Here is a 25291-nt window from a genome sequence, read left to right on the forward strand (position 1 = left end):
CAATGCGACGCATCCAAATCATATCTAATGGCCCAAATGTAATGTAGGAGGGAGTGCGTGACTTCACATTTACAAATATACTTGTTTAATTGGGCCACAGGTGTTTTTTTGTTTTTTTAAATAACATAATTTCATCAATCTAAATGCTAAAAATTCACACAAGGGCAAAAAAACATTAACTAAAAAATCCCAACAATCAACTGTTCTGATTGGCTTTCTGCCTTTCACATAGTTTGTTAGTCTTTTGCTGTATATTATGAGTTTTAATGGAAGGTATGAAACATCAAGTGACATACCTGAGTTCAGATTACCCGATGGAACTGATTCATTATCCTCCTGCTCAAATCAGTGCATTCCTAACTAGTATTCGTTTAAGAATAGCTGGAGTTTGTTTAAGGTTTCTTTTGTATTTGATTTTATTGTATTTTTATTTTAGCTATAACAATCCACAGGTACAAATGTTGTCTCTGAAGTCTTATTCTTGCTCTTGTCTCTTTTTGTCGCACGTGTCCTGCAGTGAGAGCGTGTTGGAGCTCTCCATTATGCCAAAGGATGAAGATGTGCTTCAGTTGGTAAGTGTGAGTATGAGATTTTTCACACATATTTCACCCCCCTCCCCTCCCCTCACCTCAAATACACACACACACAAAATAAACCCACACATATTACATGCATTATTTTAGGACACTGCAGAAGTCTGCAGAGATGATTCACGGCGTCACTGTTGAAGAATTTCAAAATTTTGTTAGAATGGCTGCAGAGTGACTCACAGGCTCTCCGCTCTGTGTTTAGATTACAACACATGATCATTTAAAACCACTGGTATCTGTCAAAGTTTGTGCTTGGGGAAAAAAAAAAACCCCCAACAACTCGGTTCTCACTCACACACCCATGTTCCGTAAAACACATTTTTATCGCTCCACAGGTTGCTCTTTCACAAGATCCAACATGCATCGTTAAATGCCCCTCCCATTAACCTGGAGCAACTCGTCAACGCACACAAACACCAGATGACCTGATTTAACTGGTCTTTCTCACAGATGCAGAAGCATCACCGTTCCTCCCAGAAATGCCCCAAACTGCCCTCTCCTTACAAGCGTCCTGCCGTGTCTTAATATTATAAACCCCCTCCTCTGTTGTCTCGCTCCTCCCCTCGCTGCTACGCCTGTATTTGCTGCATTCCTAGCATGACCTCACCAATCCCGCGCACCTCCCTCCACACTCCCACAGGGTGGAGTAAGATGAGGAGGAGGAGAGAGGGAGTTTGGAAAGATCTGAGAGAGGCAGAAACAAGTCGATAGAGCAGATAGAAAAGTCACAAATACAAAGGAAAAGAAAAGAAGTTAAAGTCTGGATGTTTGCGGACGAGGACGCGGTACAAAATGAAGAGCAGAATGTTTTAGCTGCAGAGCTGTCGCGTCCGCGGAGCTCTTCTTTTTCTGCTTGTGTGGCTTCAGTCTTAACGCACAGGCTGTGGAAAGGCTCTGGATTCTGTTGGACAGCCTAAACGTTTCATTAGGTAAACCTTTAAAAGTGCCAGACTGTCTCTGATTTAAAATGTCTTTGTCATGCGAGCTTAAAAATAACTGGAAGTAGGTGTGTTTTTGGTTTAAATATGGCAGTGTGGCCGATTCCTGAAATGATCGGGTAATTTAAAGCTAGCTATTTACATTTGGATTCACCTAAAGCAGCAAAGTGTGTGTGTGTTCTGTATTTGTTTAGATAACATTAGAGGACACTTTTGTATTTATAGCTGGCTGCAGTGCGGTGAGTGTTGTGGCTTTTTCTCGGGGAATTCTTCCAGTTTGGTAGCTAGTTTGTGTTTGTGTGGAGAGCCGAGGCCTCGGGGACAAACTGTGGCAATAACTCAGAAGCTTCCCCTTTCAGGCTGTTGTTGTGTGTAAAGCGGCACGACACTGTGCCGTTGTCAAACTTGTTTACAGGAAGAGCCCATTTTTATTTAAACTTCTCATTCCACACATACATAGACGCACACAGACACACACCTACCTACCTACCTTTGTAATTTCACATTTCTTCCTGTCACGTCTGTTCTCACGGTTCCTCCATCTTCCCTCCTTTCTCTAGGCGTACTCCCAGGATGCCTACCTGACGGGTAATGAACCGTACGCTGGGGGAGCTGAAAACCTTCCGCCGCCACCCCCCCTATGTTACCCACGCTCCAAGACGACGTCAGTTTCTGGAGCTCCCCTCTCATCCCCCATGGGCCAGAACCAGCTGGATAACTGGAGTCGCTGGCCAGGTTCTTCCAGCCCCTCATCACCCTTGGACAACCGATCTGCTGTGTGCAGCCCCGCCAGCTGGCAGGAGGGGCGGCCAGGCGAGCCCGGTGGTGTGGGTCACAGCAGTCCAGCCCACCGCACAGAGGAGATCCAGTACGGTATGACCAGCCAGCAGCCTCAGGGCCAGATTAGGGGACGCTCCTACTCTTCGTCTTCCTCCTCCGGAGGCCCTTTGTCCAGCCCGCTACAAGTTCACTACCCCAACCACCATGGTGCCAGCTCTTCACAGGCTCAACCACGCAAGTCCAGCTCAGCCTGGACCAGTCCCCCTCAGCCACAGGTCAGCCACAGCCGCAGTGACCGCTGCCAGCAGGCCCTCTCTGACTGGTACTACAACCAGCAGCCGGATCGCTCAGTACGCAAGATGCAGACCCGCCATCGGAGCTACTCTCAAGACCGGCTCAGTGAATCAAGGAGGCAGCAGCAGCGTACAGGTGGCTGGCCACACAGCGCCTCCCAGGACACTCTGCTCTTACTTCAGCAGTCAGGACCCGGACCCCAAGGGGAGCCATACTGGTCCTACGGAGACCACACTGCCTCTAACTATACTCGAACACGCTCTGAAAATTTGCTCGCCCTCTACGACCACCATGGTCGCTCGATAGAGATGTTGGACCGAGGAGCAGCTGGACTGGTCTCGCCTCGGATTGACAGGCCCGCGTGGCTCCAGCAGGCCCCCCAGCCTCCCCCGAGGACTGACGCTTACCACAGGCAGGGCAACCATTTTAGCGCAGCGCAAGCTCCTCAAGTGTCCCGGCAGTCACAGCCAACCTCTAAACACCACCCACAGACCCACACCCAGCCACAGCCGGCGCCCACTCAGAGCAGGCGGCTTCCTCTTGGACAGAGCGTGGACGACCAGCCGGTGGGCTACCGTAGCTACAGCCCATCTTTTTACCGCAAAACAGGCCGCATCCTGCAGCAGGCTCATTCGTTCAAGGACCCTTCATACTCTGGCCCCCACTTAAACTGGAACCCAGTACCTAAAACCAGCCCTCCAGAGGGGACGCCAGCACCTGCCACTGCCTCCACCACAACTCCAGTTGCCTCCGCCACGCCCGAATCCCAGGACAGAGGGTACAGGCCAACAAACCACGAGAGGGAACGAGGGGCAGTGGAAGGGCAGGCTGAATTGGTGGCACAGACCCAGGAAGTGGTGATGAGGCAGAAACCCCCCACCGGGCGGAGGAATGTCCAGGGTATGCGTCACCCTCACTACGCCCTGCCTTTGGATGGGCTAGAACCCTCTTTGTTTTCTCCTGATCCCAAAGACTCAGCCCCAGCTCCCGGTTCCACAGGAGATGTAGCCTCAGGCAAACCAAATGGAAACCTTGCTCCCCTCCCACTAGAGGATGACTCTCTGGCCTCCATCCCCTTCATAGGTGAGTAGGGAGCCTCCAAGCTTCCTCCCATGTCCCTTCTCCTACTTCCCTAACACAAAAAAAACCCCACACTGACCTTGAGATTTCATTAGTCGTCCTCTAAAATGTAATCTACACTGAGTGTTTATTGAACGTTAGCGAAAGCTTAACCGAGAGGAAATGCAAAGCAGATGAAAATTTGAATTTGTGTGTTGTTTAATTTCCTCCTCGTCTGTATATTCAGACGCCAGAGTCTGCCCAGACGCAGTTTCCGATCCGTCTGTGAATGTTTGCGTTGGGTAATTGCGGTATTCCCACAGTCTTACGCACCATATTAGTCGTATGTGCGATGGGAGTTCACTAATCCTGTTGGCTGCCCTCCTGACTTTAAGGTCACCTCACTGTGCTGAGGAAATGAGGTGGAGGTCTGGACTTCCTGAATGTGGGTTGTTGTTTAGAGGGATAATTTTCAATTTCACATTGGTGGAGTTTGATTTTGTGTGTTGAGGCGTGACAGGAGCTCAACAGCTACTGACAGTGCTCTGAATGGTTTTAATCTAAACCAGTAATACTAATAATGATCTGTCATAGCACTGTCCAAGCAGGACATGCAGCCTTTTCTGTTTGTTTTCTACAGTTATGGCCTGCATATGTTGCCGTCAGTGGGAGTTGACTGCGATCGTGTTTGAGCTTGTTTCTTGCTCTGAAAAGGCTCAAACAGAAGGGGCCCTGTAGGCTTCTGATTAGATTCTATCACTTGACACGGACATTAGTCAAAGTCAAACCACAAGCAAATGAAGTCAGCCGGTGAGGCTGGACTTGCCTATATCGCCCACTCGCAGCCTGGGGAAAACTTGCACTAATGTTGAATAGATTCAAATCAGCTGACTGGGAAGCTTTGACCCATCTTGGAATGACTGTGGATATTTGAGCCAAGCTGCGCTCTGCCCCAGAGAATCATTTAAAGAGAGAAAATACAGGAAACCAGGAAGGCATCTCTCGGCCTCTCTGTCAATCCGTCAGAGCACATTCTTGCCTCGTACTTTCACCTGAATTAAACGAAACCAAGCAGCCAGAGCAGCAGGCCAGGACATGTTTAATATCCATAAACTGAAACTAGGATAGACAAGAAGTAGTCTTTCTTTCTTTCTTTCTTTCTTTCTTTCTTTCTTTCTTTCTTTCTTTCTTTCTTTCTTTCTCTAACTGACGCAGATGCTGATATAATCTGAGGCTGTTTAGGGACATGCAATTTCATGGGCTGTTGTTTTTCTTCTTCTTTTCAAAGCATGGGTGTCTGTGAGATAGCAGCTCAAAGGCAAAGCGTGTCTGAATGCAGATACTGTGTGTTTTTATCAAATCTCGTACACCATATTGAATTTTTCCTAAATTCAATGAAGTGTTTAATACTTTCTCTGTTTCTGGTAGCTCATACAAAATGAAACGACAAATTATATCGAATGCTGCTGCAGGATTTTATTCTGCGCCCACTTGGAGTCTTTGTAAGCTGTAAATTGGCAGGAGGTTTTTGTCATGGTCCTTGTGGGGAACAGTGGGGGCTCCCGCCTTCAATGCAGCTATTGTACTGCTCTACTAGATGAAGGGTTTTATGTGGGGGTTCATTCTATGACTGTCTTTACTAGCTGGACCCTGGACATGATGGACTTCGTGTACTGGCCCTCTGTGTTTTCTTACAGGCACCGGCTTTCAATTACTTTGTATTTCTGACTCTCAGGCTCATTCTCTCTCATTTTTCTTGGTCTAAACTTCTCTACATTGAATTACAGTTGCTACATTGCATCTGTCATGTAAAACAAACTGATAGTCAGTTAATTCTTTGAGATATTTCGTAAGCAGGAGTACAGGGGTATTAATCACCCCCAGTAGCTAGTAAAACATGCTGCAAAAACTCAGGCTTCAGACTATTTATATTCAACTCTTGGCTCTGTATGATGTCAGAGAGAAGGAATATCCCTAAGAAACTCCACATGGAGTTCAAACCTTCTAGTTGTGAGGGACAGCCAGTCAAAGGAAAGCTGGCATCTTTGCCCTAAAGGGAGAGGAGCTAAACGGGTTGGTTTCAGATAGTTCAGAGTCCATGAAATGAGGTCCAGTTTAGATGCAATAAAGATAAATAAGAATTATTTAGAACTGTATATCATGCAGAGGATAAAAACTAGAAATGGAGCACAATAGGTCCCTCTTAAGAAAGTAAATATTCCAAAGAGGAATGCGTCTTTAAGCATTTCTTCTATCTTCACCCATTCGTCCCAGGACAAATCTGAGTCAGGAATTCCTGCTTTACTATATGTACTGTAGAGCAGCGGCACAGTGTACTTCAGTATGCTGCTCCCCTCTGCTGGTCTGTCTCTGTGTCGTGGCTCTGAGCTCACTCTGGCTGCCTGTTAATGACGGCCTTTGTTAAACCCACAGCCCGGCTATTTCTGGGCCATGCTGTAAACAGGCAGATTCCTTATCCCAGACTGGGAATTTTTTCCGCCTTATGTCGGCCTCTAAAATGCACAGGAGTGAAGAATAGAAAAGCGAGGGCGGGAAGAAGAGCATGAAGAAAGGGAAGAGACAAAGGATGTTAGAGGACTGGACTGTAAGAAGAGAGATGGTTATTAAAATAGGGAAACAGTCAAGTAGAAAATTAAATATGAAACCAGTGCAGGATTTTTCTAAAATGACCATGTGGTGGTCAGTTGAGGTGTGGCGGAGTGAGGCTGTGCTGCCCTCTGCTGTTTCCTCCAAGAGCAAACCAGAGCCTCGACGCATTTCGGTCCTGAGAATTTAAAACGTCACGGGCAAATCCAGCTTCTCCTCACTATATGCAAATATCAGACCAGCCCCTAATCCTCGCTGTCAGTCGGGAAGTGTGAGCGTGTTTGTGTATGAATGTTTCTGTGCGTTAGAGTTTCATATCCCTTTACTTTACCTGAAACTGCTGATGACTAGTAGCCTGTGTGATCCTAACCATTTTATGCCTTTGTCTTCTTAAAAACTACGTTTCTTTATCAGCATAAAAAAATCCCCAGAATTCTTATGTTGGAAAGGAAAGGAAAAGATCATTCATGCCCAATAATTTATTTTCTACCTTTTGGACAGTAACGGTTTCTCTTGCATGTATCAGATCATGCCTGCGCTAGGGTAGATTTCACAAAGAACTGAAACCATGGGCCAGTAAACCTGTAACAAAACCCCCTCCTCTCTGTTAGCTACTGAACAGTTCTTCCTATGGCAGCAGAAGACGCAGGTATTGTATTTTCTGTAAGCTTTTTGCCTGTTCAGCCATGTTCCTGTGTGACTTTTTCTTACTGTAGTTGGGTCGCAGTTATGCTTACTTTCCTGAGAGAGGACAGGAGCTTTTAGTGACTTCTGCTTCATCTGTGTGTTCTTAAATGACCATATAAATGTATGTGTTTCTGACTTTCTTGTACTTCTCATGTGAATCTGGAAGTGCATCACGTTAAAGTATTGTGGTAAATGTTTTAAGGTGATAGTCAAATTTAAAGATAAAGTGAAAAAAACTGTGAAAAGCGTTTTCTTTTTAAGTCTCTCTGATGGTAATCCTCCAATTCCTCATCGTTCCTCTACCTTAAAACCTCTCCTCTCCTTACCTTCTCCTAACCCAACCCATTTTTTTCTTACCTTCTCGCCCTTTTTGCTAACACCTAACCCTTCTCCTTCTCCCTTTCCTTCCTTCCCTCCACCCGCCCACAGACGAGCCAACCAGCCCCGGCGCCGATTTGCGCGCCCGGCACGTGCCGGCGTCCTCCGTTGTCTCCAGCGGCATGAGTTCAACGCCCGCCGTGGTCAACAGCCCCGCATCCCCCACCTTCACCTTCCCCCTCACTAGGCTCTTCTCACACGACTGCAGTGAGTGCCCCCTCCTCCCTCCCTTCCTCGCCACTGCATGCAGCCAAAAATTAAGTTTCTCCTTTTATTTCCGATGTGGATTTATGAAGCATGCATGAGATTTGAAGAGAGTATACAATTTTATAACTGCTGTAATTTCCATCTTATGAAGCATTATGTCTCTTATTGGGGGGAAAAAGCTGAAATTTTGAACTTAAGGATGCACTTAAGTTGTGGAAATTTATGTTTTATTTTATAGAACTGAAAAAAAGTTTGTTTTTATGAGAAGTGAACTTTAAAATCTCACTTGAACGCCTTAAAAACCAAAATAGCTTGACAAGATGAATTTTCAGCAGTTTGCATGTTGAATTTGTAGATTGGACTTGAACACATTGGTTTAGATCATTTTTTGGTCACAATTCTAAGTGTGCATGAAGCCCAATCTGTGTATTTTCAAATTAATTTAGCCCATATTGGTGGTGTACAAACCTAGACTTGCTTGATTGTGAAAAAACTGCACAAAAAAACGAATATCGGTGTGTACACCTGTATGCCAGAGGTGAGAAAACGGTCCAAAGAAACCTGTCTAACCCACTCCTCTAGCTCATGTCCCTACTCACCATCTCCACCAAGTCGCTGATTCACTCGCCCTGTAAATCCCCCCCACCTCCTCCACCACCTCCCGCTTCCTCCCTCACTGCCCCGATCTCCTAATCCAACACCATCCACTCTGGTGATTGGCATTACATCAACATTCTTTCTCTGTTTTTTTTCTCTTTCTCTTTCTTTCTGCTCTCTTCTCTCTCTCTCGTTCTCTCCATTCATTCATTCATCCCTCACTGAGCAGGCAGTATTAAATCCAGTCGCCGTTCCTCCTATGTTCTAGCCATCTCCAGCGAGCGCTCCAAGTCATGTGACGAAGGACTCAACACGTTCAGAGAGGACGGACGATCCTTGTAAGTACTGCAGATCCTAGACATCTGATAGAAATCATATTTCACATTATTAATATTAACGACTCTTTGTTGTGATGTTATATTCAAGTAGGAGGCTTCCAAAAAGAGTGAAGAGCTTCTTCACAGATGGGGTGAGTTCCTCACTTTTTATTACTGCACATAAACTGACACGATCTGTAAATACTTTGCATGTTATCATAAAATTCAAAGACGAAGCTAAAATGCAAACAAATGCAACAAAATCATTATCAACCCACATTGAATTTAAAATAGTCATTTGTATTTATTTAACTAAGGCAATGAATTAATTATGGCAAACCAACATTAATATTTTTAAATGTGGTCATACAAAAAATGGATGGATGGTTGCACAAACATCTAAAACAAGTTATTATAATCATTATAATTATCATTATCAAATTCAGGCTGAGGTTTTGAAGGAGTTTCAAATGACTTCTTCCTCCCACCGCAGAGCTACAGAGACACAAATCATATTAAACTTTTGTCATTAAAACCAGTGAGGTGTTTTTTCTGTGACACGCTGCCATAAAAGAGTCATAAAGTCTGAAATGAAGTGTTGGGTCACGTGGCTTAAGTTTGCCAACGTTAAATATAATTTAACTACAGCTACCGTGAGCTGCTGGTTACACTGGAACACTATGAGTGTGTCTTCTGTTATTACAGCTTTTTAAATCAGCTTTTTATTTGTGCAAGGAAAGGATTGTGTTATGTTTTAATAAAGCTTTTATCAGGTAATATTTGGCCATATAGAAAGACACATAAAGGTGTGATAGCTGATGGTTGAACTGGTGGTTCGTCCGTTGCAAAATCCTGCAGTATGGAAACTACTGCAGTCTTCTGCCAGGTCAGCATGAAGAGTACAGTTTTCTTTGAAACTGTTGCATAGTAGTTTTAAAAGCAATTTTAAATTTAAACATTAATTAGCAACACAAAATAATATGCATCAATGTATTTTTGCACATTATAAAACTAGCTTGAGAGTAAAAAAAGGGTTAAAAATAAGTATTAAAGTTATAAAAAGTAACCAACTAAAATAAAAAATAAACAGAGAGTGAAAACTATCTGAAACCATTTTGTGAACTTTGAAAACTAACTTTAAAAGAAAAAGTAAAATGCTTACTTTTGGTTTCTGTTAGTTTGGTAAAAAATGTTATACAACCAAAATACAAAAGACTAAAACTAACGCTGAAACCAACAGAATCTAAACTAAAACGAAACATTTTCAGATAATAAAAACTAACTTGAAATGAGAAAATCCACTCTAAACACTAGCTAACTGAAAACAGAAAGTCAACAAATTTCCTGAAAACTTTTCTGGTTGTGTTTTAGTCTCTGGATAACATCGGGACAGCGGAGGAGGTTCGGTCGAAACGCCACTCCACCTCGGAGCTGGGAAACATCACTTACATCGATGTACGGCGAGAAGGATGGCTGCACTACAAGCAGATCCACACCGAGAAGGGCAAGGTGGGCAAATCGAGCTTGATTACAAGAGAAATCTGGAAAGCATAGCAAAGGAGTCGCATCACATCTCCTCTTTCCTTCACAGAAGGTAGGCAGCGCCATGCGTCCGTGGAAGCGCGTCTTTTCGGTTCTTCGCTCCCAATCGCTGTTCCTCTACAAGGATAAGCGGGAGGCGGTGCTTCGCGGAGCCACAATTGGAGGTTCGGCCGAGGATGAGCAGCCGATCAGCATCCGGGGCTGCCTGGTGGACATCGCGTACAGCGAGACCAAACGAAAGCACGCCCTCCGGCTGACCACCCAGGACTTCTGTGAGTACTTGCTGCAAGCGGAGGACCGGGAGGACATGCTGAATTGGATAAAGGTCATCGGGGAGAACAGCAAGATAGACAACGAGGTCAGAGAACACACTTTTACCGGGCAGATTTTCAATAACTGGATGCATTTAATATGTTCTCAGTGAAAACCTCAGACTCATAATGCAGGCGTGTTTATGTCTCGCAGGAGCTCGGCTTTTCCAGGCAGGCCCTCATTAATAAGAAGCTTAATGACTACAGAAAACAAAGGTGAGTCACCCAATCATGAATATTGCTGTCCCTTCTCCTCATCCTGCCTGGATATTCCCCTCCCACACACCAGAAAAATGCAGGTTAACTTAAATTGAAGTCAATTTTACTCTAACCTGTACTGGATTTTTGCCACCGGACGAGCAGATACAGCTAAATTTAAATGAACCACAACAGTAATACTAACAATACTAACAGTAATACTGTCTCTCTGTCTCCCCCTACAGTCCAGCTGTCAACAAGCCAGACTCCTCTCCCAAGTTGTCCCGTATGAAGCCTCCCTTCCTGCTCAATAAGACGGAGAACGCTGCTGGAGCGCCACGCTCCCCGAAACCAGAAGGCAAAGGTCAGTGTCGGGGAGACTAGAAGCCATCCACGCTGGCATTCGGCATTTGCTGAATACTGGGCTCCAACTTTGGTACCGACTTTGTCTTCAAACTGATCTTGGGATCAAAACTATAAAGAATTAATTGGACCAATTTTGAGTGTATTTGGAACTCCTCAAAGTTGTGAATAGCTCATCATTTAGTTGTCATATTCACTCTTGTTGTGGAGGCACCTTTAGTCAACTGCTTTGTTGTTTCTTCTCTTTTTTGTCCATATTATTTCAATATTTAATTATACCATGCTAACACAAAGCAACAATACAAAAGACTGACCTAAAAAGTGCAACTCTTGCCCAAAGTAAGTACTAACCTTTTCAAATGTTTAGAGATTTTTTTTATCCCATTCTATTAAAGCAGTCTGCTGGTTTTCAAATCCTTTTTTATTTTTGTTTTAATGGGTGACAGCCTTTTGATAAGAAGGTGTTTAGTCAAACATGGAAGTTGCTAAGTTTCTGTTCAACCTGCCTACAGATGAGAGCAGCCCTCCCAAGTCTCCATGGGGAATTAACATCATGAAGAAGGCAAAGAAAGCTGGGCCCAAAGCTTTCGGTGTGAGGCTGGAGGAATGTCAACCTGGTACAAATAACAAGGTTAGCCACACTGACCTCTGTCACCACCTGAATGCGGTAAAACTGTTTTCCTTTTCCTTATTTTCTGTGATCACATGTTTCCGTGTCTCCTTCTGCAGTTCGTTCCAATGATTGTGGAGATCTGCTGTGGCCTCGTGGAGGAGATGGGTCTGGAATACACCGGCATTTACCGAGTCCCAGGGAATAACGCCATGGTGTCGCTGCTCCAGGAGCAGCTCAACAAAGGCGTGGACATCAACCCTGCAGAGGAGGTGCAGAAATATAAATATACATTCAGTCGTGTAAAAAAGAAAGTGCAGCCTCTTACATTTCTGAGATTTTACATATCAGCACATAAAAAAATCATCTGGTGCTTCATAGGTCTTAAAATAGCCTGTAAACGCAACCTCAGATGAACCTCAGTGCTGTAATTTATTTAGGAAAAAGTAAGCCAAAATCCAGAAGCAGTAAGTACACACTTATTGCTTCACAGGGATTAAGATGGCAAGTGGCAGCCAGGTGCTGCTAATTGAACGCACTTGATAAACTGATCATTAGCAAGTTTGAGCGCCTCATTTCCAAACAATTTGAAGTCTGTTATGTCCAAGAGGTAGAAATGGAAAACCTTCAAGAACAGCTTCCAGTCTTCCCAAAGATTGTTTGAAAAGATTCCAGGAAATTCTTCGATAACAATGTGAGAGGCTTCTAAAGTCGTGCAGAAAACCATAACTTAAAGTTATTGCTCCTGAATGTGTTTCTACAAGCCTGCTGAATCATTGGGATGCGCTTTTTTTTTCATGATCGTAGAGGCAAGAATACTGTCGATCCTCAAAGAGAGGAAAAAAAGAAACAATTAACTGCCACTTTTAGTACAAAAGGTGATTCGTAACGATATCTGAGTCGTCTCTGTGTGCTCTGTCGTCTGCAGAAGTGGCAGGACCTCAATGTCGTCAGTAGCTTACTCAAATCCTTCTTCAGGAAACTCCCAGAGCCACTCTTCACCAACGGTGAGACCAACAGGTTCCAACATGCCATCGCAAAACATTGCTATGCAGCCTAATCACACAGCTTAATCTGACTTTTTATATCTTCTCATATCTTAACAGACAAGTACAACGACTTCATCGATGCCAATCGGATGGAAAATGCATCCGACAGACTGAAGACCATGAAGAAATTGGTACGTGTTTACCCGCTTGGGTTAAGTGCGTGCAGAAGTCGGGCAGGTTAAACAGGTTTACGGTTTTGACATTTCACTCTGTTTTCCTTTCACTTGTATAGATCCGCGACCTCCCAGATCATTATTACCACACTCTCAAGTTCCTGGTTGGTCACCTGAAGACTGTAGCCGACAACTCGGATAAAAACAAGGTGAGATAAAGGCAGTTTGTAAATGCGGACGAAATGTATCCACTGTTAAGTATTTGGCATTAATGTCGTCAATATGTTCCTGGCGTCTCTAGATGGAGCCTCGTAACTTGGCTCTCGTGTTTGGGCCGACGCTGGTTCGGACGTCTGAGGACAACATGAAAGACATGGTCACTCACATGCCCGACCGCTACAAGATCGTAGAAACGCTCATACAACACGTGAGAGATGCAAACGCGCACATGCAGTATAATTCACTTACATCCTTAATAGTATCCAAGTCATGCTCAGTATTTCTTTCTCCGGCTTTCTTGCAGTGCACCTGGTTTTTCACTGACGAGCTAGACAAGGATGAGAAGGTATGCTTTCAGAGGCAATGATAGATGCTGTAGCTGACAAAAAAATAGTGCAGAATGTTTGGCACAAAGTTGCAAACGTCACTGCAGATAACTGTAAAGCAGCTCTGCGAAAGAATCTCTATTACTCTAGAAAATGACAGGAAAAAAAGAAAATCCACTATTGCGGGAATTTGAAACATTGTATCCAACATTTTAAGAAAAATTACTGGTTGAGTGAGGAGTCACATCATTCATTATTTCTTTTTATTTGGTTGTTTAATATTTATGATTTTTCTTTTCATGATGTGATGGAGCTCTCTGACAAACCCAACAAGTCACTTTGCTGTTTGGTGGCGACATTTAATCTTTAATCTTTGTGAAATTGGGAATTGTTGAGACATGCATTCAAAAGCAAATCATTCAAGACTTATTGACCTTTCTAGGAATTTTCTTCCAGTTTCAATAACTAATATTTCCCTAATGATAATAGTCTCATAAGTATGCAGCAGCCGCTACACTTGATCTCCAGAAATGGAGCTGAATTAATGATAGCTGCATTTGAGCTCTTGGCCTAGGGATTGAGATGCTAGCCACGTCCCCAATTTGAGTCTGTCTCACTCTGTTCTTCATTTCCTGTCATCTACTGCCCATAATAAAGACATAAAAGGCCCCTAAAACTACGGCGGATACTTAACAGTTTATGGATGCAATGCTCCGAGTTTTTAAAGTAAATCTACCCCGTCCCTGCAGACACCAGTGGACACGGAGGACGTGCAGCCCGCCCCCAACATCGACCACCTGCTCTCCAACATCGGCAGGACCGCTCTGCTCGGCGAAGCCTCGGGTGAGCACGCTGTTTACAGCTCCGCCTTTCTGTGACCGAGCCGCACCAGTAGCACTGAGCTAGAATTAGTAAACGCGAAACGAATGCTGCTGCTTTTCATTTAAACCTGGAAGTAGGTAATTCCTCACTTGTGTGTTGAATGTTGTGCGGCCAGGTTTGTCTAAAACAAGACAACGGTAATACATTTATAAATATTAAAAGAAACCAATGATCACTGAAGTTCCACTGAGAGGTTTTTACAATTAATCTGAAGGAATATATTTCTAGAACTAACAGATTCTGTTTGCTTAAAGGCAGTTGATAGAATTCCTGGCCTGATTCAGAATTCTCCTTGGAAGTTTGTCCCAGTTTAAAGTATGATTTCCCTACTTTCCAACAGAACTGGAAAGCAGCTCAAGGAATGAACATCCGTTAGCAGTTTGAGTGTTTCTGTGTTTGATAGTGTGCCTTTACTTCTCTTCTTTCTGCTGACCTCTTTTTTTCCCCCCTCCATGTTGCTCACCTTTCACTTTCTCTGTACATTTCTGCATTTCCTTCTCTCAGCTGAGCCTGTGGAGCAGCCACTGCGGTAGGATGGCACTGTTTGTGAGTGTGTGTGTGTGTGTGTGTGTGTGCAACCAAATCAGTGCACCATACTGTGAAAGTGAAATAATGGGTGTGAGAGAGTGTGTGTGTGTGTGTGTGTTAGCGGTGGTGATGGTTTGTGTCTCCATGGTCTCCATTACCCTCCTGAAAGTCAGCGTCTCCCTCTCAGTGTCAGACTGAAGTCTCTGTAAAAACATGTCACTTCAATGTCAGCCCCAGTCTGACTAATGAATTAATGGATGACTGGATGCTCTCTGAGTGTTAAAGCTGCTTTATCTGACACCGGAGTGTAAACTGTGCTCTGTCACTGAGAGACAACTCCTTCACTGGTGGCCTGTGCCTTGCCGAGCACTGCGCTGCACTCATCCTACAGGCAATTTCGGTCTGTGTGGCCCCATCGTAAAAATCCTAACCCCACTTCTGCCTCTAAAGGGACTCTGCATGGTGCTGTTTCATTGTTTCATTATCCCTTCAAAAGAAAATATTTTGTGTAAAAGCTTCAAGATGGCAGCTGGAAGCTCCCTCCTTGTAGCCAAAGTGAGTGCAGACGTAACAGGAAGTCTGTTTAGCTTATTACTTGGGGTGGACTCACAGGGACGTGTCCTCTCATGTGTTATCGGCACAGTGTGAACTAGGAATGTCTAATGTGGCACTGGCATATGTGGTAACAAGCAAATCATCTCATATTATTATCTTTCAAAAATATATATATATGCAAAATAAGGTTATAAGGAAAATTACATTCACAGTTTGTTCCGTACTTGCTTGTCAAACTGTAAAGTTGCTATGTAGGGCAACATATAACTGTATTTGAGTCAGGACTACTATAGTCTGTTCTGAGGTTTCCTAACAGCCAGCCTGCATACAAGCAGGAAGAGCAGCAGACCTGGCTTCAGTTGCAAAGGATATGATACTCATTTAGTCAAACACATTGCAAAAAGAACGGCTGGGGTGGAGATGGGTTGCAAAGCAGCTTAAATTATGCGCCTTATATGAGATTTGCCTAGAAATGTATCAGCTGATGTAGGCTTGTACTGAGATCAGTTAATCTGCCAGGGCTGCACTTGAGCTTCACTTTGCCTTACCCCTGAGATCTAAGTTATCATCAGTGATGATCCTAACCTTCACTTTAACCCTGTGCTACTAGAATGTCTTTTCAGTCAAGGCCAAAGAAAAATCCAAATTTTTTCCAAAAAGTACTTTTTGCTTGTCTCCAAACATAGGGTTAGGGTTCAAAGCTCGGACTGGGATCATCACCAGTGATGGTATGGAGAGAATACTCAAGTATCCTACCCATCAAAATCATATTTAACATGTGTAATATCTTAATAATGTATACTAAATCTATACTAATCAACAGAATTATACAGATGAAAATGAAAAAAAATGTTCAAGAAACAGAAAAAAGATCCTCACATTAGAAAAGTTCAGATGAAAATGATTCAAAAGGGTCGTCTGTTAATATTTTATTGTTTCTGTCTATTAAGTCCGCTCATAGCTGTCGCCATAGTTAACTTAAGAGGCCAGATTTTCAATAATAGAACTCATGTGTTGTTGGTTTTATGGGTGATTTACAAAAGTTGTTTTCTAAATCCAGGCGCAGTCGGTTCATTTCTTACTTTGCTCTCTAATTGTAAATAGTGACACTAGTTTCTTTATATGCTAAAGCCAGTTTGGGCTGGCATAATGCGTTAGTAATGTGTTAGTAATGCATTAGTAAAACGTTAGGAATGTGATGTTAGTGTAGCAGTAAGAAAGGCTGTGTTACATTTTGAATGTCATCACTAGCCTTCTAGTAAACGAGAGAACTTCTCTAAGCTGAGCAAAAAGTACACTGACGTGGTCATTACTGCTGACTCCCTGAGAAACAGCTCCATCCAGAAAACCTTACCAACCCTCCCCGGTTTCTCAAGAGATTTGGGTGTTCCCTTTACTACGATACACGAAAGACAAATCCAGGGCTTCATTCCTGCATTCATTTGTGAGGAACGTGTTTCTTTTCGTACTTCTTTTTCGTACTGCTTCTTTCACTGACCGATGCCATCCGTGTTTTTCGTGATGTCATCAGTGTGTGCCGTGATTTTTCTAATGAAGTTTCTCCTCCAACACCAAACCCTGCTTCCCCCCCCCCCAAATCATTGTTTTCCCTGAATACACAACTCCAGTGTGTGATTCAGTGTCTTTGTTCTTGTTATGGTCCGAGGCCACAGAGGAAAACAAGTTCCTTTAAAAATCCATCACAGGAATCGGAGATAAAACTGCAGCTGCACTGCTCACTACAGAATAAACCGTTGTATGTGTTGTATAGAGATGCGATTGTGATTTTTTTTTTTTTTTCCTCCATTTAAGGTTAAGGAGCAGAACATCATATGTATAAATTTAATCCAATCAAAACTGTTCCATCTGCATCTGCCAGGTCATTGTTGACCCCTTTATAGGGGCTTAGTTAACCTGCACTCTTTTAATAAAATTTTCCTCTACAAGAAAAAAGAGTCTAATGCTGTCAAAATGTATTAGACCTTATAGGAAATCTAACATCTTCTTGTTTATGAAAATTTTTCCTATTTGGTATGTGACCAAACAAAACTAACCCTAACCCCAGACAGGTCGCCATGACCTAGGCGTTAGGAGGTTAATCTGAGTCCCTGAAGCATCCATCACCATAAAAACAGCACAGAATGAACTACTGCCTGCAACATGTGAAGTACTGATTAAAACCTTTTGCAGTTTTCTGCGACTAAACACAATTTTATCCAAAAAAAGACACAATATTTTTATATCACATCAATATTTGCTTACATCCCCGATGTTGCGACTAGCCGCACGTCAAGAAGCAATGTCCCAGGCGGTGTTGTCCACTTTGCACCTGATGGAAAACAACCTGCTTCATAGCAAAATCAGCTTTAAAGTCTGTAGGAACATACAGGGAGCAGTGCAGGAGCAGTTATTTTGATTTATTGTTGTTTTTTTCCTTTTAAAAAAAAGTGATGATCACAGCAACTCCCTCTGTGTCCTCCACCATGACTGTTCTGGCCTTTTGTTTACTTCGTCCGTTCTGACCCACAAATGTCTCCATTTCCTTTTCCCCAGATTCAACCAACAGTGATTCAGCGAAATCAAAGGTAACCTCTCCTCACATGAAGCAAGCCTGATTGTCCGACCTCCTGCACGCACAGATTCAGCAGTAATATTTCCTGCTTTTTCAGGGGTCGTGGGGGTCAAAGAAGGACCTCACAGCCAAGGAATTCCTGGCTCTGTCCATCATGTCAGCGGTTACTGGCCGCAAACGCAGGAAGCGCCATAACGCCCGCCGCGTGGGCAGCAGCACCGACGACGACTCTGAGCATGAGCCGATCAAAGCTGGACATTTAGGGGCAGGAGAGGAAGAGGAGGTGGAGTCGCCAGTAGGAGACACTGCTCCTCGAGCAGAGGGAGAGGAGGATGATGACGAAGAGGAAGAAGAAGAGGACGAGGAGGAGGAGGATGAGGAAGTTGTAGAGAGCGGAGTGAAGGAGGAGGGACAAGACGAGCCGGCCGTAAAACCCAATCGGTTGTCCTGTAAAGTGGAAGAGGAGGCGGGAGGAAGGCAGGCAGCCACGTTAAACGAGGAGGAGGAGGTGCAGGCGGAGGTGAAGGGGCCTCAGTGGCGAGCTCCAGAGGATGCTCGCTCTATAGTTTCAGGTTACTCCACCCTCTCTACTTTAGGGCGGAGCTTGGGATCTGAGGGGAGGGGGGACGATGCTGATGATGAACACAGCGAGCTGGTGAGCGAGACAGATAATGAGAGCGGCTTCGCCTCGCGCTCTCTTACACAGGAGAGACCCGATAAACACCCGACGCCACCTGTGAACACGCAGCTGCCGGCGCCGCCGCGAAGCTTTCTCTACACACACTACAGAAGCCCCGCTCTGTCAACCAGTAACATTCTCACCCCACCCACTTCCCTCACACAGACACCAGACTCCGCGGAGAGGAGCGACGGAGGGGCCCGCTCCACCACACCTTCTTCCTCCTCCTTCTCGTCCTCCTCCACCACTCACAGATTGCACTCGCGGCCTTCCTTTAACTCCCACAAGCTGATCCAGTGCGACACTCTGGCCAGGAGGAAGCTGAAGTCTGAGAAAAACAAGGCTCGCTCCCTGGACCTGATGGAGTCTCCCGAGGGCACGGCTCCATCCGAGGGCTCCGGCTCAGGAACGGAAGGTGCACCCACAGCAAAGAGGGATACCTCCAGAACCAACACTTCCTCAGGCAGCAGCCAGGAGAGTCTGCGCCCAGCCCGACCCAAGCCTGCCGTGCTGCCCAGCGAGGCCGCTTCCTTCACTCCGACCGGCCCGGGCGGGAAGTCGCTGGCCGATCAGGTCCGCGCCCGACTGCTAGGCTCAGCTGACAACCTGCACCGCGTCGGACTGCGGAAACCACCGTCACCCGATACGCGCAGGAAGAAGCGGGCTTGGCGCAGACACACTGTGGTGGCTTCCCCGACTGAGATGTCCGATAAGAGACCCCCGCTGATTGTCAGTGAGTTCCCCTTGTCTCCTATCAATCAAAACCAGGTCAAAACACAAGGGCTGCCTCGGGATGCAGAAGGGCTTGACCAAGGACCCACTACACGTCAAGCACCCACCTCCAATTTCCACCAGTACCTTTGAACCCTGACCCCAACCACCGCTCCAAGAAAAGAGGCCAAAGCTGCTGATTCTCAGTTTGTGCGTAGGGATGGGGGAGTGGATGTCCAGCTGAGCTGCTGACGGCCTGCAGGTCAGTAAACTGGCAGCAGTGCAAACGGGGATGTGGTTGGTGGACAGGTGAAAAACGGCCCACCTTTTTTGTTGTTGTTGTTGTTTTTTTACTTTTCATTGAGCTCCGTTTGCATGGCAGGGTGCGTTCCAGTGTTGCCAAAGCTTTCATTTTCTTTTTCCTTTAAGTGTGCTCTTATAGAAATGATAGGACAGAGACACAAACAGACGTCATCACGGTCGACGTAAGAGCCAAGAATTCTGATTCGAGTAACAACTGAGCATCCCTCTTGTCTTCTCTTCCTTCCTGTCTGGATCAGAGATGACGTAAATTAAAAGTTTAATCGACCAGACGAGGATGCTGAAATGCAGCTTCCCCCCCTGGTTTTTGAGAGAATAGTGCTTCTACAGTTATTAAAAAAAATAAAAAATCAAATAAAACCATTTCAGGAGGGCAAACAACTGATTCTTCATATCAGTCTTCCTAACGTTTCCCCTCTGACCATTCACACTGTAAAACTCCACCAAACTTCAGCTCAAAAACACATGAAATGCAGTTGTCTCCCTCTACTTGTTAATAATGTTTGTGTGTTTGCGCAAAAATATTCGTGACCATGTCTAAACGTGCAGGTGTTTGTGTTAAACGATTTTTGTAACATTTGTACAAAGCCTTGTTAAGTTAACCCTGTAAATATAAATATTATGTTATCATATTTGTTTGTACTTTTTTTTTTAGTTCTTTTTTTTAAGGTTTACAAAAGTGCAAATAAGTGCACAGTCGTTTTTTTGTTTGGTTTTGTTTTCAAGATGTTACTTGAAATGTTTCCCTTAATATATTATTTGTTTTTGTTTTATATTCAATATATATATATATATATATTAAATATATATATTTTGTATTAAAGTAAAATTTATTGCAATTTCACCTCTTGGGTGTACCTGTTTAAAGGAGACGAGATAAACACGACTAAACGTATTCCTTATTTCCTCATAGATGGCCTTTCTGATTCACAGCACTGTGCAGGAAACCTTTATCTCACAAGATAAGTCTTATAATAAAGATTATCTCGTGGCTAGTTACACAAAATGTACACAACACTCTCTAGTAACAACATGTAGCAAGTTCTGAATTTTAATCAGGTAATTATTATTTGATATCGGACAGTTTGCAGACAGCTGATCATGCCGCCAGGGCTTCAAGTCTGGGATTACTGAGCATTGCCTCAACAGATCAGCTCATATTCACTGAACACAGGAGCTCAAAAGAAGATGCCTGACAGTGTTTAACAGACTGGTGTAGGATTTTTTTTTTTTTTTTTTTTGGTGTTTTCAGCACACAAGGTCAGGTTCTAATAAATCTTCCCTGAGTGGGGAAATGGTACGTTGGAGGAAATGAAAAAAGAAGAACAAGAGTCTGTTGTTTCTGTCTCGTCTTGACCGCAGAACCAATTTGCAGTAGCGAAAAAAACACGACCCGAGCGAGAGGTGCAAATTCAGAAGTCACAAAAGGCTTGCTTGTTTCCTTGCGACCAAATAATAACCCAGTGAAAGAGAAGAAGAATGATAATAATAAATAGGTTCTAGTCTCGTCTTACCTCAAGGTTTTTTCTACAAGTGCCTGATTTCTGGAATGTGTTTTTGTTCTGCAGTGCCATGCTCGGTTCTTATCTTTCCATTTCCTTTTGTTATTTCTGGGTCTCCTCCCCTCCTCTGCTGTGGTTGACGGTATAATTGAGGCACTGACCCAAAGATGTGTACATTAAAGACAAGCAGTCTAACAGAGAGGCTGTACAAAACAAAATAAAAGAAAGAAAGAAAAGTAAAGCACACTTCAAGCCAAGGACACTTCTATGCACTCCCTTTGCCTTTAACAGAGGAGGGGAAAAGCATAGTATTCTCTCAGCTGCTTCTTTTGTTTTTTTTGTTTTTTTTTAACAAACTGAGGTCACCTCTCTATGCCTAATAATCCACAGTGTGTGAATAAGGTACACCTAACACACCCCACCCTACAACTGCATTAGGTCATGCCAGACAGCATCCAGTTTCCTAAAGATGAACAAAAACCTCATCAAAGGGAAACGTCGACAGTCTGAAATGTGATTTTACCTTTTGTGTCGTTGTTGTATTTTAAAAGCGTTTCTTTTTTTGTACATACTATCTTAATATGTAACATATTGTATTGTGTACATTTGGAATTGCTTTCGAGTATGACTAATATGAAAATGACTGGACTACAAGAAAAAAAACAAATAAAAAAACATGGTTGTCCGCCTGAAATCATTTCCCTCGTGGCTGTGTGCTTAAAAGCAGGTTATATGATGTAAATAAACAGAACTATGTTTAAAAAAAAAATGTGTTTGCGTTTGTGACTTTTGTGTGTGCGCAAAACACATTTTTTACAGTGGAGATGTGCCTCACATTTTGCAGCGCGGGCATCTTAAAATAGGAGCTGACTGGCTCCCCCTAGAGGCTTGAAGAGGAATAAGACAAAGGGAAACGGAATCTGGAGTGTTGAGGGTCTTTATTTTAGTTTATGGGAATGTTTAAATATTTATGGATTCTGTGAGTAGTAGCTGTAATAATGGGATTCTATTAAAACGGATGACCCCACCAAAGTAAAGACACACTTTTCATCACATTCTTGGGCTTTGCAAATGAGCAGCACTTCTCACATGATCAGTAACCAACCTTGTCTGCATGGCTGTCCACAGGCTCTTCAGGAACAAGTCTCACCACTCGCCAGACATTTTGGAACCCCCTTTGGGCATTTATTTGGAAGCTATTTCTAAATTAACTTAATAAAAATTTAAGTTACACCTCTGCCACCATCTACCCTGCTACATAATTATCCCATCAATTGCAAAATAGAAATCTCTGGGTGCCATGTCTCTTTGTATCAGGCCTGCCTAAACTTGTGAAGTTACTAATTTTGACTGGGGGCGGGGTGTAACTATACATTATGTGATTGGTAGCTATAATGATGAAGAAATTCATTATCAAGTCAGAATAAAGACACAATTTTCTCCAGATCCTTGACTTTGCAAGAATAATAACCACAGTGTATCTGTATTACAAACTAGAAAATTCAGTATAATAAACAATAAAATCCCACTTGCATGTCTTCCTGTATACCTCAGAGTGGACTAAGCTTTCATAAAGAGCATCTCATCCATATCCCATCCCCCCCTTCTCATGTGGTCTTCCATTCAGAGGCCACTGATGCCTTGTGTCTGGCCCATATCGGAATCCTCGCAAGAAATCTGACCAAAGCCACTGACAGCAGCTCCTAGCTGCAGCTTCCTGTGTTTGAGGACAGGCTGAACAACACATGACAGTCTGATTCAGAAACAATTTTTATTTTATTTTATTGGAACTAAAAGGTTAACACACAACTGTTAAAATGTTCACGCTGAAGTCTTTTTTTTCTTTTTTTTTGCAAAAAAGTATCTGAAAGGATGGCCCAATTAGCTGCAAGTTCTTCTTGTTCAGTTTCTGGAGGGGGGAGAAAAAAAAATAATCCGACATACAATATTTACTCTTAAAATTAAAAACAGAACAGTTTATGTCAATGGATACCTACAAAGTTGAGCAGAGGAACAAACGGAAATATCTTTTCAAATACCTCTTTATAAAAAAAAAAAAAAAAAGAGAGAGAGAGGAAGAAATCAAATTTGAAATATTTACAATTCTCCTTGAAAACAATAACCGAATGGGACATTAACAGCTCAAATAGAAAACGTCAAATATTTACTTATTTTGTCCAGGTGACAAACTGCTTACAGAAAAACTTATGATAAATTCTTTTAAAAATGCAGTAGTCCCATGTTTTACCTTATCCAAAGGATTTTAATTTGTAGCGACCTGGCCCCTGTCCTTGCTGGGCTGGCTATTCAGGAGCAGCTCCATGTTTTGGGCTTTCAGTCTCTCCAGTTCCTTCTCCATCTCTTTGACCCGGACCGAGCAGTTCTGATCCCCGGGCTCCACGGCGCGTCTCAGCCGGTTGTTCTCCTCCTCCAACCGGGACATGCACTTCTCCAGCTCCAGGTACTCCTTGACCAGCTCCTGCTTGGTCATATTCTGCAGGCTCTCGACGTGATACATCTCGTAGGTCTCGGAAAAGTCTCTTTGGAGGAACTCTCCACCCGCGTTCCCGGGCCTCCCGATGCCATCGCTGCCCCCGCCGCTACCTTCATCGTAGTCCTGGTCCTCGTTTTCCAAGACCTCATCCTCGCTGCCAGTGTCCTCCATGCGAACCCCGACCCCAGAAGGCCGCCTGACCCCCATCTGGGTGTTGAGGTCGGGTTCCTCTCGGTCGTGCTCGTCCATCAGGAACTGAGTTGTGTTGTAAGGGGCAACCGGGAGCCCTTTGGCGAACATTTCCTCTCTTATGCGCGAAGCTCTGGCAGTCTCCTTCTCTTCTAGGGCTTTCTTTTCCTCCCAGGAAAGTTTGTTATACGGCTTCCAGTGGCGCTTCTTCTTGGAGGTCCTGCGCCTGTGCCTTTTCTTGCCTAGACGCGCATCTAAGCCCGTATCAGAGTCGATGTGCAAACTATCCACTTGTACCTGCAGCCGTCTGTCTTGGCCGTTTTTTCCCTGTGTGGTGTGGTGGTCTCCTGTCGCTCCTTGGATGCTGCGTTTCTGATGAGGCTGAGTTGAAATCGGGCACTTCTGGACCTCGTTTCCGGCTGCTAACCCAGGGCACACCTCCCTCTGCCCGCCTTTCATTTGCCGTAACTTGTCTGTGCTGATATCCTCGCAGTTCTCCGCCCGCTGCTCCTGCTTATGCTCGCTCTGTCGCCCCCTGTCGCCGTTTTGTGGTCCATCATGGTTTCTAGCTGGGAGATGCTCCAACGCGTCTCTACTGCTCCCACCTGAAGGGCTGGCTGAAGTTTTCAGGTGATGGGTCGTCTCCTCTGGCTCAGTCATCCTGGTGTTCCGCTCCTATGGCTCCACTTTAGCACATTTTTAGATGATATTCATGCTCCCGTGACTGAGCTTAAAAGTTCGTTAAAAAGACGTTAATTTGAACAAAAATATTCTACAATCTCGCGTAATCACTAAAGAAACTTTTGAGGTTGTTTGCGTTTGTAAACAAACGCGCGCAAAGTAAAAGTAAACTTCCGAACAGTAAACACTTGTTACTCCTCCAAGGGTTTGTCAGAGCAACTGTCGCTAACTACCATTAACTGTTTCGATGCTGTCAGGGTTATCGTTCACCCGGAGACTGCGTTCCGCCGTCACAACAGTGTCCAGTGTGCTGCTCAAGAAGAGGGAGCTCGTGTTTATATACCAGCTCCGCCTCTACCCGTGCGCATGCTACTGCTTTCAACTCCTGATGGATTGTGGGGTATGACGTTTTCGTTTCAGCGAAGCCTTGGCGGAGACCTTCGCACCAAACTACAAAGCCCACAAGTCTAGCATAACTGGCGAGCTTCTTGACCAATCAATTAAGAGGATCTCGAGTCCGCTAAAGCCTACCCTACTCTTTGTTGATTGGACCAGAGAATAATTTTGCTGTTGCTAAGCTCAAGGTATTTTCTGATTGGGCAGATCAATAGTCAATCACAGGCCCGTAATCCACGCAAAGAAAGCAGTCCCGGGCATTTTACGGACGCTACTATTTACAAATGAAGGGGTTATGTTTGCAATTGAAGAACTAAAAGTTAATCTGTTTACATTTGAAATAAGTGATTTGCAAGCTGGAACAAATATGCGTGGTTTAAACACACAATAATAGGCTTTGTTTTTATTTACTCATCCGGCCAGCATAGGACAAAATTACCCATACAATTAAACCCCCCTATATTTTAAGCTACGACAAGAAACTGTCTTGCGGAATCTAGTCCGTCTTCGACGTTCATTTGAGAAACTAAGTAAATACAGCTTATTCAAAACATATTTTTTGTACATGTCAGCTGCCATAAAAATGCGTCGCTCAG

General features: G+C 44.0%; 2 protein-coding genes across 12 annotated transcripts in view; one reads left to right on the forward strand and one right to left on the reverse strand.

The window, feature by feature from the left end:
* arhgap23a (Rho GTPase activating protein 23a) overlaps positions 1-21704 on the forward strand; it is a 67670-nt gene extending 45966 nt beyond the window's left edge. For 3 of the 9 annotated variants that reach the window (XM_063472305.1, XM_063472302.1, XM_063472296.1), the window contains exons 6-24: positions 518-578; positions 2089-3685; positions 7385-7540; positions 8367-8475; positions 8564-8606; positions 9826-9963; positions 10046-10354; positions 10462-10523; positions 10751-10869; positions 11381-11499; positions 11598-11750; positions 12407-12485; positions 12585-12658; positions 12760-12849; positions 12942-13067; positions 13164-13205; positions 13935-14028; positions 17704-17735; positions 17820-21704. In XM_063472305.1, the coding sequence (XP_063328375.1) occupies positions 518-578; positions 2089-3685; positions 7385-7540; positions 8367-8475; positions 8564-8606; positions 9826-9963; positions 10046-10354; positions 10462-10523; positions 10751-10869; positions 11381-11499; positions 11598-11750; positions 12407-12485; positions 12585-12658; positions 12760-12849; positions 12942-13067; positions 13164-13205; positions 13935-14028; positions 17704-17735; positions 17820-19265 (4849 nt within the window). In that variant the 3' untranslated portion in view covers positions 19266-21704. The remainder of the gene's footprint in view (positions 1-517; positions 579-2088; positions 3686-7384; positions 7541-8366; positions 8476-8563; positions 8607-9825; positions 9964-10045; positions 10355-10461; positions 10524-10750; positions 10870-11380; positions 11500-11597; positions 11751-12406; positions 12486-12584; positions 12659-12759; positions 12850-12941; positions 13068-13163; positions 13206-13934; positions 14029-17703; positions 17736-17819) is intronic. The other 6 variants (XM_063472297.1, XM_063472300.1, XM_063472298.1 and 3 more) reach the window with 6 other exon arrangements.
* A 988-nt stretch (positions 21705-22692) lies between these two features.
* Positions 22693-24594, reverse strand: hexim1 (HEXIM P-TEFb complex subunit 1). 3 transcript variants are annotated; one of them, XR_010093823.1, is made up of 3 exons: positions 23184-24594; positions 22933-22976; positions 22693-22844 (listed from the first exon to the last, which is right to left on the reverse strand). XR_010093823.1 is itself a non-coding variant. In XM_063472307.1 (2 exons), exon 1 carries the CDS (start codon positions 24276-24278, stop codon positions 23199-23201), a length of 1080 nt encoding a protein of 359 aa, XP_063328377.1. In that variant the 5' UTR covers positions 24279-24594; the 3' UTR covers positions 22693-22844; positions 23184-23198. The 3 variants fall into 3 exon arrangements, 2 of the variants coding, with proteins under 2 accessions (XP_063328377.1, XP_063328376.1); XM_063472307.1 differs by lacking the exon at positions 22933-22976; XM_063472306.1 differs by having other exon boundaries at positions 22693-22976.
* Positions 24595-25291: the final 697 nt, after the last annotated feature.

Source organism: Pelmatolapia mariae, linkage group LG4, assembly GCF_036321145.2.
Source record: "Pelmatolapia mariae isolate MD_Pm_ZW linkage group LG4, Pm_UMD_F_2, whole genome shotgun sequence".
NCBI lineage: Eukaryota > Metazoa > Chordata > Actinopteri > Cichliformes > Cichlidae > Pelmatolapia > Pelmatolapia mariae.